Below are 15419 nucleotides of genomic sequence, written 5' to 3'. Positions count from 1 at the left end.
GCAAAGGGAAAGAGAGGAGGGGGTTGTGAGATGCTGCCAAAAAAATGAACTCTAGCCTGCAAGTGGAGAAGGTAACCAAGGGCTTCCAGCAACTTCCAGGAGCATCACTAAGCCCCTGGACTGGCAGCCAAGCAGGACCCCGGTACCCTCTAGCTGCCTTGTAAAAAGACTTCTCTAAGACCTGCCTAAGACTTGCCTCCCTGGGGTCTCCCAACCCCACCCACCTCAGGCACTTCTGACATACCCAATTAGCCCAAAAAGGAGTCAGGATGTTTGTGGCACTCCAAAGCAGACTAGCTCAGTTGAAGTCTTTGGTACTATGAGGAGCAAATTCCCCCCTCAGGTCTTCTCCTTAGTAAGGAGAAGTGTGTGATTAAGGCACTTGTCTTGCACACAACAAACCCATGTTCAATCCCAACATTCTATACGGTGCCCTGAGCACTGCCAGGAGTGATTCCTGAGTGCAGAGCCAGGAGTAACCCCTGAACACTACCAGGTATGACTGAAAAAAATATATTCCCTAGCAATTCAATAGATAAGGCAAGAGATCAACCTTCTCCAGATCAATGTCTACAATGTCTGGTCTTTTCTTTTAACTGAAAAAACTGTTTTTTTCAGTTAAATAAAAGGCAAAAAGAGTCTTCTTTCAATATGTTTAATGGAGGGAGGAAGGAAGGAAGGAAGGAAGGAAGGAAGGAAGGAAGGAAGGAAGGAAGGAAGGAAGGAAGGAAGGAAGGAAGGAAGGAAGGAAGGAAGGAAGGAAGGAAGGAAGGAAGGAAGGAAGGAAGGGAGGGAGGGAGGGAGGGAGTAGGGAGGGAGGGAGGGAGGGAGAGGAGGAGGAGAAAGAGAGGAGGGAGGGAGGGATGAGGGAGAGAGAGAGGAAAGAGGGAGAAAGAGAGGAGGGTAGGAGGGAAGAAGGAGAGAGGGGAGGGAGAGAGGAAGGAGGGATGGAGAGAGAGAGGAGGGAGGATGGGAAGAAGGAGAGAGGGGAGGGAGGGAAGGAAGAGGACAGGGTGAGGAGGGAGGGAAGGAAGGTAGGGATGGATATGAGTGCTCTACATGTTGTCCTGGAAGGTGGGTGAGACCCAAAGATTAGGTAAGAAGTGTTTCTACCACTTGATCAAGCAGAGCCTGACCCCCTTCTCCCCTCATACCCAAATGCAGTAACTGCATCTGCTCTTGTGACTAATTCTTCTAGGACACTTGGTTGTTTCCATCAGCCAAAAAGTGTCTCTTAAAGCACACTTCACAGTTTCGTTCCCTCTCTTGTGGGCTTGAGAGAAGAATTTTCCATTTGGAGCAGAACAGTTGTTAATCTAGAGGTTCATTTAGGGGACAAAATGCCTGGTCCCCAGATTGTTAGAGTGGGTGTTTCTATGGACTAAAGCCACAGTGGAAACTTCAAGAGAGATATGAGAAGACTGTGTAGAACTTTTTTAAATTTATTTAAATCATTGTGAGACAAAGAAAAATGTTCATGATTAAGTTTCAGTCATATAAAGTCCAACACCCTTCACCAGTACACATATCCTGCCACCAATGTCCCAGGTTTTCTTTTCTTTTTGCCTTCCCCTTGCCTACCTCTGTGGCAAACATTTTCCTCTCTCTCTCTCTCTCTCTCTCTCTCTCTCTCTCTCTCTCTCTCTCTCTCTCTCTCTCTCTCTCTCTCTCTCTCTCTCTCTATCTCTCACCCTTTTAAACACTGGTTTGCAATATTGTTACTGAAAGTAACTTTATATATATAAACTTTATATAAAAATATATATATATATAACTTTACTTTCTTTCAGCACTCAGTTCTTGTCCAGAGTGATCATTCTCAACTCTCATGTCATAGTGGTTGCTTCTCTACCCTGACTGTGGGAAGTCCATGCCAACTTTACCATAGACTGGTCCTCCAAGTTGAATGAAATGTGTAATCTAATCTGCAACCACAGACTGGAGAGCCAACAGCACTGGGGCTACTTGGTTTACATGCGGCCAACCCCATTTTGATCTCAGGCAACACATATGTCTTCTTGGGCTCTGCCAGGGGTCACTTTGAGCACAGAGCCAGGAGTTATCCCTGAGAAACACTGAGTATAGCCCCACAAACTCACTCATAAATAAGCTAATATAAATTTTGGCAGAGAACACTTTAGTGAATACTTAAGAGTATTAAAAATATGCTTCTGTGCTTCAAAGTATAAAACGCCGTTTTGGTAGGAAGAATAGTAATAATAATAAAGACCCAGATTATTTGGGAGGGTGCTCAGGGCTTGCTTACTCCTGGTTCTGTACTCAGGGATCACCCCTAGAGATGCTCAGGATACCATGTGATACCAAGGATCAAACCTGGGTCAGTTGTGTGAAGGCAAGAAGGTCCTTGTGGTGTTATACCAGCATGCATCTGAGGGCATTCCCTTTCATTTCTTGAGTGAGACCTCATATCATAAGTTGGATGCAGACACTATTCTGGGCAGAGAGCGATTACTAGCTACCTTTCTAGACTTCTCCTCAGAGCCTACCAGTGAAGAAAGAGTGCCGGCATTTTCATTTCACCTAGGGGAAACGGGCAACAAGATCTCAGCAATCAGGCAGCTAGCTATAACAGCTCATGTTCTTGGCAAAAGTTGGGATTCAAGGCAGGCTGCACAATTCCCGACTTGGAATGATCTCAGAGGGCACCTGGGGACCAGATGCAAACAGTCTACAGTGCCCTCTACAAACATCGCACCCCTCTGCCATGTTGTTGAGCTGAGCTGATGGTCTCTGCAGCTCAGAGCTGGGAACCCTGGGCAGTGTCCGGTGCCTCTTGTAGCCATTCCTCAGAGATGCAATCTTGCTGAAGTAAAAGCCTAAAAACCAAACATCTAGATTCTTCTCGTTTCCCTTGAGCCTTTCACAGTGGGTGCCCTTTGTCTTGCTGAGCAAGAACTTTCAAAGAGAAAAGAAAACAAGAACTTTCAAAGCGAGCTCTGCTGGCTCCTTCTGGGACTTGAAACAGCAGCCTCTGAGTTAGTTCCACGCCACAGGAAGCACCACATGAGAAATGAGGTTTCGGGGATCATTAGGAGTTCATAGGGGCTTGGGAAGGGGGCGTGGGGCTATCTTGCTCAGTTTTGAATGTAGCGATAAGTGATGGTTCAGCCCCGCCAGATACAGTGGCATTTCTTGTGAGTGGGAGATGAGATGATGTCGACAAAGTGCCTGGTACAGAGCCAGGTGCTTAATACGTGCCAATCTTGGATCTTAAAGGATGTTCTGGGACTGGGAGGGTTCAGGATAAATTCCCCCAAAGAGACCCCAGGAAACCGAGGGGAGCCCACCACAGGGACCCCTCTCAGATCTACTAAGGAAGAGCAAGACCTTGGTGCGGTACAGACGATGCCAAGGGAAACATCCAATAGGCCCTTAGCTGGAGACTCAACACGCAGATTTGAATTCAGATATAGTTTGCAATGGCTCTTGTTGCCCTGGGGGGAGGGGAGGGACAGGAAAAACTGAATGAGAATGAGAAAATTTATTGGTAAAGGGTCAAATTAATTTGAGCTGGATATTCACCACGTGGACTGAACAACAGTTTCCCAGAGAAGAAAGAGGGGGTATGTTTTTATGCCTAGCAGAGAACCATGGGATGCAGCATAATTTAACAGTTTTGGGGGGAAACACAAGTGACATCATAAAGAAGAAGGTCAAGCACAGGTCATTGAGAAACATCCAGGGAACATTTGTTGTATGTGCAGAAAACTATGACACAACATCACTGAGTTGTTTGTTTTGTTTTTTAATTTTTGGGCTGTACCCAGTGATGCTCAGGGGTTACTCAAAAATCGCTCCTGGCTTAGGGGACCATATGAGATGCCGGGGGGGGGGGTTTCCAACAGTGGTCCGTTCTGTGTCAGCCACGTGCAAGGCAAACGCTCTACTGCTGTGCCATCACTCTGGCCCCTCAATGGATTTTTTTGTATGATGGGAGGAGTAAGGGGGCTAGAGGTCTAGGGGGGGTTCACTGTGTAATACCACTAGCCAAAACTGGCCTCCTGCGGGTCATCATCCATGAAAAACCCTTCTTGGTTTGGTTTGCTTTGGTGAGAGCTACATTCAGAGAGCCTCAGGGCTTACTTCTAGCTCTGTGATCGGGATCAATCCTGGTGAAGCTCAGGCAACCATATGAGATGCCAGGAATCTAACCCTGGTCAGCAAGATATAAAGGCAATACTGCATCTCTGCTGTACTATTGCCCCAGCCCCAAACACTTCTTCCATAAGCTTCTACATTGACCCAATCAGACCCCACAGAACAACTTCTCCTGGAAGTGGCTACTCCCTCCAAATGAAAGGCCTACAGGTCTGTCTTTTGTAGCTTTACCTTACCCCCAGAAAGTCAGCCTGCATTTTATTCTACAAGAGATAAAAGGATCACTGTTGTTAAAAGTGAGTTTTTGCTTTTGGTTTGTTTTGGGGGGCCACACTGGCAGTACTTAGGGATTACTCCTAGCTCTGCACTCAGGAATCAGTCCTAGCAGGTTTGAGGAACCATAGGGGATGCCAGGAATTAAACCCAAATCGGCAATATGCAAGGCAAATGCCGTACCCACTGTTCTATTGCTCTAGCCCCTCTAAAACGTTTTAACATAATTAAGTACTTCAAAGTTGATGACTTCAAGCAATATACATGTATTCTAAGTCAGAAAAATATCAATTGCCCAATCAAATTACTCTAGGGAGTTGATAAGTGGGTGCTTGGAAGAAGAGTCCTTCCAGCCACTACCAACTTCAGGGGGCTTCAGTGACTCTAGGTTTGTGACTACCTCACTTCTGCTCTCCTTCTTCCTGTTCTGTGGGCTTCCCCCAACCCCAGGCTTCTCTTCTAAGAATTCTCCCATCAGCATTTTGAGAACAGAAGCTCTTCTCACCCAGATCCTACCTCCCTGCTCCCACAGCAACCAGAGGCCCAGGATTTGTACTTGGCATGTCTTGGTAGAAGCTGGTGCCACAGAAGTGTCCTTCAATTCTAGTCCATCATCAGCCAGCTTTCTGTTCTCTCACAGGGCTGAGCTGGTCCTTTAGTTCATCTCAAAGGCTGTTGGCCTGCCCCAGGCTCACAGAATAAACCTGGCCTTCAGGCAGAGAAAAGAGGATGATGCAAACACTTCCAGGCACTCCTCTCCTAGTCTTCCCCTCCAGAAGACACCCAAGTTCCTCTGAACCACTGTCTACACCAGCTGTTCTTCATATCTGTTTGTTTCCTTGCTTCTCCCTCTTCCCCTAAAGGAGCCTTCTGCTCCTTTAAAGCCATTAAGAACCATCCAAAATGTAGATACAGCCTTCTTCTAATCTACATTTTTAACAAAGCTCTTTCTGTTCTCCCTCACCTTGAGATAACCCTATTTTGTCCATGAACTCGAAAAGTGCTGTGTTTTGCTGTAGGAAACACAGAAACATAACAATCAGCTGCCATCTTGGCATTTCACAGGAAGCCCAGGAATAGAAGTGACTTTAGCTCAGAACTGCCAGCACCTTCTAGATACCCCTTCCATCTGCTTGTGCTAAAACTACTGAGGAGGAAAAGTTGGTAGGCCATCAAGTTTCCTACTGGACTCTCCTACCACTTTGCCAAGTAAAAGTCAAGGCTTAAACTTTTATATATCGATCCGTCACCACTGATTTCAAGGTGAAGACATAATTTCCCACAGTTGCACCCTATGATTGACCCATTTGGAACCATCCAGGACCCATTGTGAATAATTGTAAGTAGAGCTTGCCTAGTGGTGAACATCCTACCCCACTAATGAGAGTAACTATAGGGTTTATTTTATCTCCCTACTTTCTCATCCTACATCAGGCACCTAATTCTCCTGAGTTATCTCATCATTCTTATCTCTTATCTTTCCAGAGTATGCTCACCCTGTCCTTCTTTTGGCTAAAGTCACTTTTGAGGGGTGGGGTATTAGGGCTGCATTTAGCGATACTTGGACTACTCCTGACTCTGTACCCAGGATCACTCCTGGTAAGTTCAAGGGACCATATGGAATGCCAGGGATGAAACCCAGGTCAGCTACATGCAAGGCAAAGACCCTGCCCTCTGTATTATAGCTCCAAAAATGATTACATTCAATAGGATTTCTATTGGAAAAGCAATCCTGTTTTGAAGGGCCAAACCACAAAAAAAGCATTTATATGATGTTGAAAAAAATTTTATCATCCCCTACCCCCAAAGTGTTTATGTGAATTAACACATTTCTAAAATAAGATGATGCATTTTATTTTGGCCATGTTCTTACTATCTAACACAGAAGTTTTAGTTGTTGTTGTTGTTGTTGAGGGTGGGTGGGTGGGTAATAGAGACACACCCAGCACTTATTGGCAGTTACTCTTAGCTCTGGTTGGTGGGGGGTACTCAGAGGTCTATATGAGATGCCAGAGATAGAACCTGGCTTGGCCACATGCAAAGCAAACAACCTATCCACTGTACTATTCCTCTGGCCCCATACATAAGTTAATGACAAGTTTATTGACTTGTTGCTGGGTTGTTGTTGTTGTTTTCTGTCTTTCAGAAGTTTAATTCTGTGGAGGCCATCATTGAACACTACAAGCATTCCCCCATCATACTCATTGATGGGAAGGATAAAACCGGCTTTCACAGGGAACAATGCTACCTGACCCAGCCTCTCCCTTTCAGAAGACACTTCTCACCTCGGTAACCCAGGCTCAGTTTACTCTTCAGTGGAGTGGATCCCAGGCCTGAATCATTTTTCCATTTTTCCAAAGGAATTCCACCTTCAGCACTTTCAACAAGAGAAACATTCTCTGAGGGTGAAACATCAATCCTAGTTCTGAAGAGCCATGCCACACGAGAAACAGATCGATGGTATCAAAGGAGAGAGAGTGTCCTACTTTTGACCTATCTCAGGGAGGAAAGAGAGTATGGGTAATAAAACACATGTGGAACATGTGCAAGACTTTGAATTATCCTTGTACCTTGAGCACTGCTGGGAGAGGCCCCAGGAAAGACGCTGTTCCGGGCTGAGTTCAGCTGGGGGTGTCCATATCTGCAAGATGTACAAACATCCCAGCAATGTCTTTTAAGAAAATAACTACCAGCAGGCTCATTCTGCTCATGGGACCTAGCAACAACAACAAAAGGGTCACAACATGCTACTGCTGAAGTCTTTGCCCTTAACACAGCATAAGACTACATGAACTTGCTGAGTCTATCTCTATGGAGGATCTGGGATAGTTCCTACTTTATTTTAGAGCCACTGGAGTTTGGGAATTTTACAATGTTTTCATGATCCTTTATGATGGCAAATGTGGGCCCTGATCTGAAAACTCAACTCTTTGAAGGATTGCTGTATGCAAAGTTGAGAGGATTTATGATAACCCTTTAAAGATAAAAATCAAAATTGCTTTTAGCAAAAATATAAAAGGGTAGAAGAGATAGTACAGTGAGTAACTTGTTTGCCTTTTAAGCAGACAAATAGACCCAGATTTGATCCATGATACTCTATATGGTCCGTAAAGGCCCATCAAAAATACCAGAGGACAGAACCAGGTTTAAGCCCTGAGCACAGATTGGTGTTGCCCAAAATTTCTCAATAAATAAATATTAATAAGCATCATCTCAATATACTGTTGAAAGATGCTTTGAACCAAGTGGAATAAATTCACAGAAAGTAGAATTTATGCCTGAATGAAGGTGTTTTAGTCTTAACTCTTTGTTCTGGACTTGCTTCATTCAGAAGAAAACAGGCCTCATATCAATGCCCTGCAGTGACAGCCTACTTATCATTGGACCACTAGCACTAGAAGAATGGCATGTACAATGTGGGTGATGAAATAGACACTCAAAGAGATTGATTATACTCCATTGAAGAAGGCCACCATTGTACCCATTTTTCTTGCCTCCCACCAAAAAGATCTTCCCAACTATGAATCCTGTCCCTAAGAAATTGGACACCCAGAAGAAATGCTCAATTACAGAGGGGAATGATACATTCTGAATGTCCAAATCAACCCAGTTAAATATATAAGTAAACTTTACTGGTGGGTCATGATAAAGAGAAGAACATATTCTTGTGGAAATCTGCTGATATCCAGTGGGAGTGGGATTTGGGAAGTATATGGAATTATTAGGTAATGGGCTTTGTAGCACAGAAGCAATATGAAAACAGCTTCTTATCAACCCAAGAAAGCAGGTACTCTCTTTCCACAAGGACATCGAGAAGTAAGGAATTTTTTTTAGTTAAGTCAGGAGCTTTGGTTAAAAAGATTCAACAGTTGAAAATCCCAACACCCAACTGAGCTGGCCTTACTAGGCACCTGTAGTCTACTTGATGATCTGAGAATCTAGATGGTCCCAATTGGAAGTTGACCACCCTCTCCAAGAAAATTCTGGAATTCCAGTGCACATGCTCACTGGGCCCAGGCCACACAAGCCATGTTCTCAGAAAATATCTGTGTCACTTCAAACTGGGTTTGTTGGTTCAAGAAGACCATAAGATGTTGGTTAGCATTGTGTAAGACTTAGTATCATATTTATTGACAGAAAAGAGCTGACAGAGACTTGTTTTAAACATAGAAGCAGCAGAAAGGAATCTCAAAAACTCTTAAAATCTGAAACCAAAAAGTTCATAATACTCTGTATATATAAAAATTTCAAGGAAAGGTAGCAATTTTAGTCTTGACTTTGTTTCATGCAGTTGGAATTTGAGAAACCTCATTGGCTAGGTCTTTGGGTACTTCCTTTTCAAGATAGTGTTGGAAACCAAATGTGTATTGGGGTTAATTTCTGAGAAAGGGAAGACAGACATCCCAGCTCCGAGGAGCTCCCTGAATGTTGTGAGAGGAGAAGGAAGGAAGAAGGAATGAGTAGAGAAAGCAACTAAGATCTGCTTCTGAATGACTCTTAGTGAACCCGTATAAGATCTAAGGCAAAGATTCTCCCTGCAGGGGGCTGGAGAGATAGCATGGAAGCAGAGTGTTTGCCTTGCATGCAGAAGGACAGTGGTTCGAAACCTGACATCCCATATGGTCCCCCGAGCCTGCCAGGAGCGATTTCTGAGCGTAGAGCCAGGAGGAACCCCTGAGCGCTGCCAGGTGTGACCCCCCCCCAAAAAAAAAAGATTCTCCCTGCAGGGAAGGCTTAATTGAGTAGAAATAGTGGGGTCTGCATCTTCTATCATGCTAAGTCATAGTTGGGACAATTGTGTCATCATAATTCAGGATTGTGATATCACAGTGGAATTAGGATGCATAGCACTGTGACACCATAATTCATAGAGTATGTCCTAATGTCCATTGTGACTTCAAAATCATGAATTATGATATTACAGTGGTGAGCACCATAATGTTCATTCTAGTGATAAGCCAAAAATGTGACATCACCATGGTGCCCATCATATTGACCATTGTGATGTCACAATTCTGAATTATGACAAGATTCTGTGCATCATAATGTCCAATGTGACTTCATTGTTTAAGTGCATCATAATTGAATTTTGCGATGTCACGATCATGAATTATGACCTCATCATGGTACGCATCTTAGTTCCGCTTTATCTCTGACTTCACGGTCGTGAAGTCACATCACAGTGGTGCACATCATAATGTTCATTGTGACATCACAATCGTGAATAATGATGTCACGATGGTGAGTGCCATAATGTCCATTCTGACTTCACAATGATGAATTAGGACGTCACAGTGGTGCACAAAATAATGTCCATCACTAAATATGACATCAGAATGCTGCGCATCATAACTGGATTTTGTGACATCACAATCATGAGTTATGACCTCATCATGGCGTGCATCTTAGTTCCATTGTGGCATCACAATCCTGAATTTTCACCTCACTTTGATGTCACGACTACGCATTACGACATCGAAATCATGCATTATCACAGCACAAAGATGTGCATCATAATGTCTATTATGATGCCACAATCATGAATTGTGTCACATGGTAAACACGATAAAACACCATTCTGACTTGACCATCAAAAAACCTGATGTCACAGTGGTATGCAAAATAATGTTCATTCTGACATCCCAACCAGGACTTGAATGCTATGTGTCCTCACAGGACTCAGTCCTGCTGCAGCAAGAAGCAAGTTATCTAAGTGGCTGACCAGCAGGAACTTCTTTCAAGAGGGACCAAGTGGCCCTTTTGCCATGGTAACTCTGTTCTTAGTGGACTATAATGAAAACACATTCTTAGACTATATTAGAAGAACATGTAATTCTAATTGCACTTGGTCCTTGAAAGAGAGATAGTACAATGAGTAGGCACTTGCATTGCATGCAGCCAACCCGGGTTTGATCCCCAGCATCCCATGTGGTTCCCCAAGCATCTCCAGGAGTAATTCCTACTAAGTGTAGACGTCCTGAGTTCAGAGCCAGGAGTAACCCCTGACCACTGTGGAGAGTGGCCCCAAAACACTTCTTGAATATGTGTGTATATATGTGTGTGGCCATATCATAATTCAAATCGATTCAATTTTTTGTTCTAATTAGCAGAGAAGAGTAAAATTTAGCCCAACTATCAATTGTAGGCCATTGTTGAATGCGTGTGTACTCACAGCCATTTTTGGGCAGATTAATTTAAACCATACATTAGCATTATCTGTATAATCTACTTTTTAATCCAGAGTCATATTTGTTCTGAGCGCATTAGAATTTTTTAACATTTATGATTTATAGCTGTACTAACTTGAATGAAAACAAATTTGTAATTAAATGTCCTATTATCTTACTGGATACGTATTAAATAAAATATTCCAAAAAAATATTGGGTTGGTCTTGTGCCCTAATGGTCTTAAATTCCTTTGGAAATCATATTTAAGATAAATGTAAGATGCAATACATAGAGCAACTTTGGACATGTGAGTGCTAGCACCTGCTCAGTTTTATAGATGGAGATAAAAAGAACATAATCCCTGTGATGGTGGAACCAGGTCAGCAAGATGCATATTCATTGAAACAAGCAACACTGGATAATAGATCTGCCCATTCTTTCCCTTGTGCCACCATGGCAGAAAAATAATTTTGGAAGCCTGAAGACATGGAAAGCTTCAAGCTGGGTTGAGACAGAAATTTCCTATCAGAGCTGAAGGATGCCACTGAAATATGAGTTTTAGAACTGCAGATAATTATGAGACTATGTTTAAGCATTCTTTTTTATAATAAATAAATTCTTTACTGAATCACTGTGAGATACACAGAGGCAGGCAGGGGGAGGGCAGAGGGGAGGGTGAGAGGGAAAAGGGGGTAATTGGTGGTGAAAAATGTGCATTGGTGAAGGGATGGGTTCTTGTATGACTGAAACTCAATCATGAACAACTTTGTAACTGTGTATCTTCACAGCAATTTAAGGAATTAATTTTTAAAAAAAATTTTCAAACACTGGATTTTGTAATGACTTCTTATGGAGAGGCATCGAAAACAAGACAGCATAATTAAAAGTAGCAAATGGGATTACATCCCATCAAGAAAGTGTTATTTCACTTAACATTATAGATTCCATGTACATCCACATATAGGAAAATTTCATGACTTCCTCTCTCCTGACGGCTGCATAATATTCCATTGTGTATCTGTACCACAGTTTCTTTAGCCATTCATCTGTTGAAGGGCATCTTGATTGTTTCCAGAGTCTGGCTATTGTAAATAGTGCTGCAATGAATATAGGTGTGAGGAAGGGATTTCTGAATTGTATTTTTGTGTTCCTAGGGTATATCCTTAGGAGTGGAATAGCTGGATCATATGGGAGTTCAATTTCCAATTTTTGGAGGAACCTCCACATTGTTTTCCATAAAGGCTGGACTAGACATCATTCCCACTCAAAAAGTTTTTAACTAATCTGATTATATGGGCAAGGGACTTGAAGAGAGAAATTTCTAGAAGATAAACATGGCCAACAAAGTGTATGAAAAGATGCTCAACAAAAACAACTGTATTATGAAAAGTTTTGTAATAGTGGCATTTAAATAAAGTAATTTAAAATATATTCATTGCACTATTCACAACAGTCATGTTGCACTGGTGAAGGGGACTGGCCTGTTTATGACTGAAACCCAACTACAATCATGCTTGTAATCATAGTGCTTAAATATTTTATTTAGACAATGTGGGCACAACCTATAATGCTCATGGTGGATACACAGATAAAGAAAATGTGGTCTATGCACACATAAAAATACTTTAAAATATTCCTCAACTTTTCAAAGGAAGGAAAGTCTCAGATTAATCAACCTTGGAGAAGTTTAAAGGCAGTTTACTGTCAGTGAAGTAAGCCAGTGATCAAATTATAAATACTGTATAATTCTATTTATATGAGTTATTTAAAGCAATCAAAGAAGCAAAGAAGAACATGTCTTCAAGAGGTAGTTGCATGCAGTGGTAGAGAAAATATGGCACTGTTTGATGAGTACAAAAGTTTCTTTGGTGGACGAACACTGGAGTTATAATACAGGGGTAGGGTGTTTGTCTTGCATGCAGCCAATCCAGATTAAACCCTCCAGCACCACATATGGTTATTCCAAGCTCGATCCCTGAACATAGAATCAGTAGTCAGCCATGAGCAAGCATCAACAGATGTGGCCTAAAACACAACAACAAATCAACCCATCAATAAAAGGCTCAGTTTTGCAAGATGGAAAAATTCTAGAAATCTGCTGAAGCAAATACAGGGAAAGGAGCAACACTGTTAGGCTGTTGCCTATGTGTTTAAGACCAATTTTGTTTATGCACCTTTTTTATAATAAAAATGGTGGGAAAGCGATGGACAAAGTTTCAGATGAACTCGTATTTCAGATGGACTCCAATTCTCAAGTTCCTCCAAGCTTCTCCTTAGATAGTATTAATTTGTGAGAAAGGCTCCCAGAAGTCCGGAAACCCAATCAGTCACTTGGTCAACGATGGTTTGCAACACCATCATCCAGATCCAGATCCAACCAACTGAAGTTGGTCCCCCAAGAGCTCCATCTCAGGACTACTGACTTGCTTAGATCAAGCTATTTCTTACTCTTTAGCACCATCCTAAAAGGAAGAAAATGGCCTTTCATCTGTAGGTTTGGGGGGGGGGTTGGAAGACCCTGCGGCACTGAGGGGTTACTCCGGCTCTGCACTCAGAAATCTCTCCTGGTGTGGGGAACCATATGGGATGCCAGGGATCAAACCTAATCTGTCTTGGGTCAGCTGTGTGCAAGGCAAATGCCCTACCACTGTGCTACCACTCCAGTCCCTCATCATAGGATTAAAAACAAAAAAAGCCAACAAGCACCTAAGGAAATTCTGATAAGGAAAAATTTGAGTGCAGAGAAGGGAAAGAGGTGTGGTCTTGGAAGATTTTTAAAAATGGAAAGCCCAACACTGGTGGTGGAAATGGCCCTGATTAACCATCACTATGTATCTTACATATAACTGTGAAAGACTTGTAATTCACATTGGTCTCAATAAAAATTTAAAATATATTTTTTTCTTTTGCAGGGTCCATGTGGTTGGGCCACATGTGGATGTGCTCAGGCCTTAATCCTAGCTCTGCATTTAGGAATCATTTCTGGCTAGGGCTATATGTTGAGTTAGGGAATCAAATCCAGGTTGATTTATACAGGCAAATGCCCTATTTATTATACTATGTGCCTTCAGGAAGCATTTCTGGAAGTGCCACGAGATCATATGTAGTGCTGGGGATCCAACTCAGGTTGGGTACATACAAAGCAAATACCCTACCCACTGTTGTATCTCTATGGGTCCTATTTCTTCTGTTTTTGTTGAAGTTCTGTTCCATTGAACTTCATTTTAGTGATCCTCCATTGGGACTATGGCTTTGAAGTCTCCTTCAGGTAACATACATAGCTCTGTTGCATAAACATTATTTCTAAAATGAGAGCTGTTCTACAGAAATGTGCTTTGGAGAGGACAGGGAAGAAATTGGGATAATGGTGGAGGGAAGTAGGCACTGTAGTGGAGAGTGCCATGTCAGAATGGTGTGTGCATGAAACTAACAGATTTATAAGTCATGATGAATGTTTTAAATAAAATGTTTTAAGGAGTAAAAATAAAATTAAACACAGAAAGTGTCTGAAATTTAAAGTCATTAAGTCCACCAAGAACATTGAAAATATGACCCAGGTAGGAGTATAAATCAGAAAGAGGAAAATGGTCATTTCCAAGAGAGGTTGCCAAGACAAAATTGCCTGGCAGAGAAGCTGAATATTGTGACCGGTGTGAAACAGGTTTTTCTCTCTTTCAAATGACCCAACTGTGTATTTCTCCTATCTGTTCTTTCCTCATCACCACAAGGTGCTGACGCTCAACTCCCCTCTTTTGTCTCCCAGCTCCCTTAAGACCCTAGAATTTCCGGAGTCATAAATGTCAGGTCCTAGTATTTGGTCTCTTGTCTTCAGCTCCAGAGACAGCTTTGGGGCTGTAAAACTTTAAACGATTGTCTTTCTATTGTTTGCTATAGCTTTAAGAAGACACCCTCGAGAAATACCAGTGGGTGGAGCCCAGTGATCAAGGAAAATAACTTGAACCAGGGACTAAGAGATCCTTAGTTTTGAGGAAGAGTCATTAAGTTCATCAATGCTATAGACCCAAAAAAAGGTTTTATAGAACCTCCAAGTGATGGACTTTGAGCTTACTGGTTAGGGAACAAAGGTACTTCCAGGAGCACCAAATCTCCTGTCCCTGAGACCTTAACCTGAAGTATGTCTTCAGTATGTCTGCTGATCTCTTCTTCTAGTGCTCTTGGTCATCAGTAAGAGAGCTAGTGATCAGATAACTTTCTGGTCTTCCTGGATCATTCGGGCAAATGCATGAAATAGAAAAGGGGAAATTGCTATTGGGTGAGGAGAGTAGGAAGTAGCCAAGCTAGTGGGTGGCATCCAGAGTAAGAACAGGGCAGTTCTGGGCATATGAGCCCACAGTCCATGGCACTGAGGTTCTCTCTAAGTGGACAATGTCAGAACTGAACAGAACTGTCCCCTATCAGTGTGGGAACCCCCAAGGGGCAACTCGAGGGTGCGGGACAAAGAAATCTAAACAGCAATGGAAATGCTGCTTCCTTTCTCCTGTATAAAAAGACATTACCTATTATGCTTAAAGAGTTGGAGATAAAAGTAGGAAATAGTGGCCTTTGGGGAAAGGTCTAAGGAAGAAGATCTTGTGGTCAGGGTGTGCATTTGTGAGCTTCTTAAACAAGACAGGAAATGCAAACTGGTCACGGGAAGTAAGGCAGCATTTGGCAATGTAAACATTTTAAATTCCATTTTAAAGAAAAGACAATAAGCAATGTCAGCAAGCAAATAATAGCTTAGGAATATCTTTGAGGCACATGGCAGATAAGCAAGTCCTAGAAGCACGTTATCTATAACTCCTATAAGCTGAGGTGGACAACAAACCCATTGAAAATTAGCTCATATTTTAAAAACG

General features: G+C 42.4%; 1 protein-coding gene across 1 annotated transcript in view; it reads left to right on the top strand.

Moving 5' to 3' along the window:
• CLNK (cytokine dependent hematopoietic cell linker) overlaps positions 1–9935 on the top strand; it is a gene marked incomplete at its 5' end in the record, with an annotated part of 73529 nt that extends 63594 nt beyond the window's left edge. Inside the window, 4 exons of the mRNA XM_049790226.1 lie at positions 6539–6681; positions 8388–8457; positions 9532–9633; positions 9678–9935. Coding sequence (XP_049646183.1) covers positions 6539–6681; positions 8388–8457; positions 9532–9633; positions 9678–9935 — 573 coding nt within the window. The remainder of the gene's footprint in view (positions 1–6538; positions 6682–8387; positions 8458–9531; positions 9634–9677) is intronic.
• Between the last annotated feature and the right edge of the window lie 5484 nt (positions 9936–15419).

This window comes from Suncus etruscus, chromosome 16, assembly GCF_024139225.1.
Source record: "Suncus etruscus isolate mSunEtr1 chromosome 16, mSunEtr1.pri.cur, whole genome shotgun sequence".
Taxonomy (NCBI): Eukaryota; Metazoa; Chordata; class Mammalia; order Eulipotyphla; family Soricidae; genus Suncus; species Suncus etruscus.
Note: the sequence above shows the minus strand (reverse complement) of the source record. Positions and strands in the feature narration are given on the sequence as shown.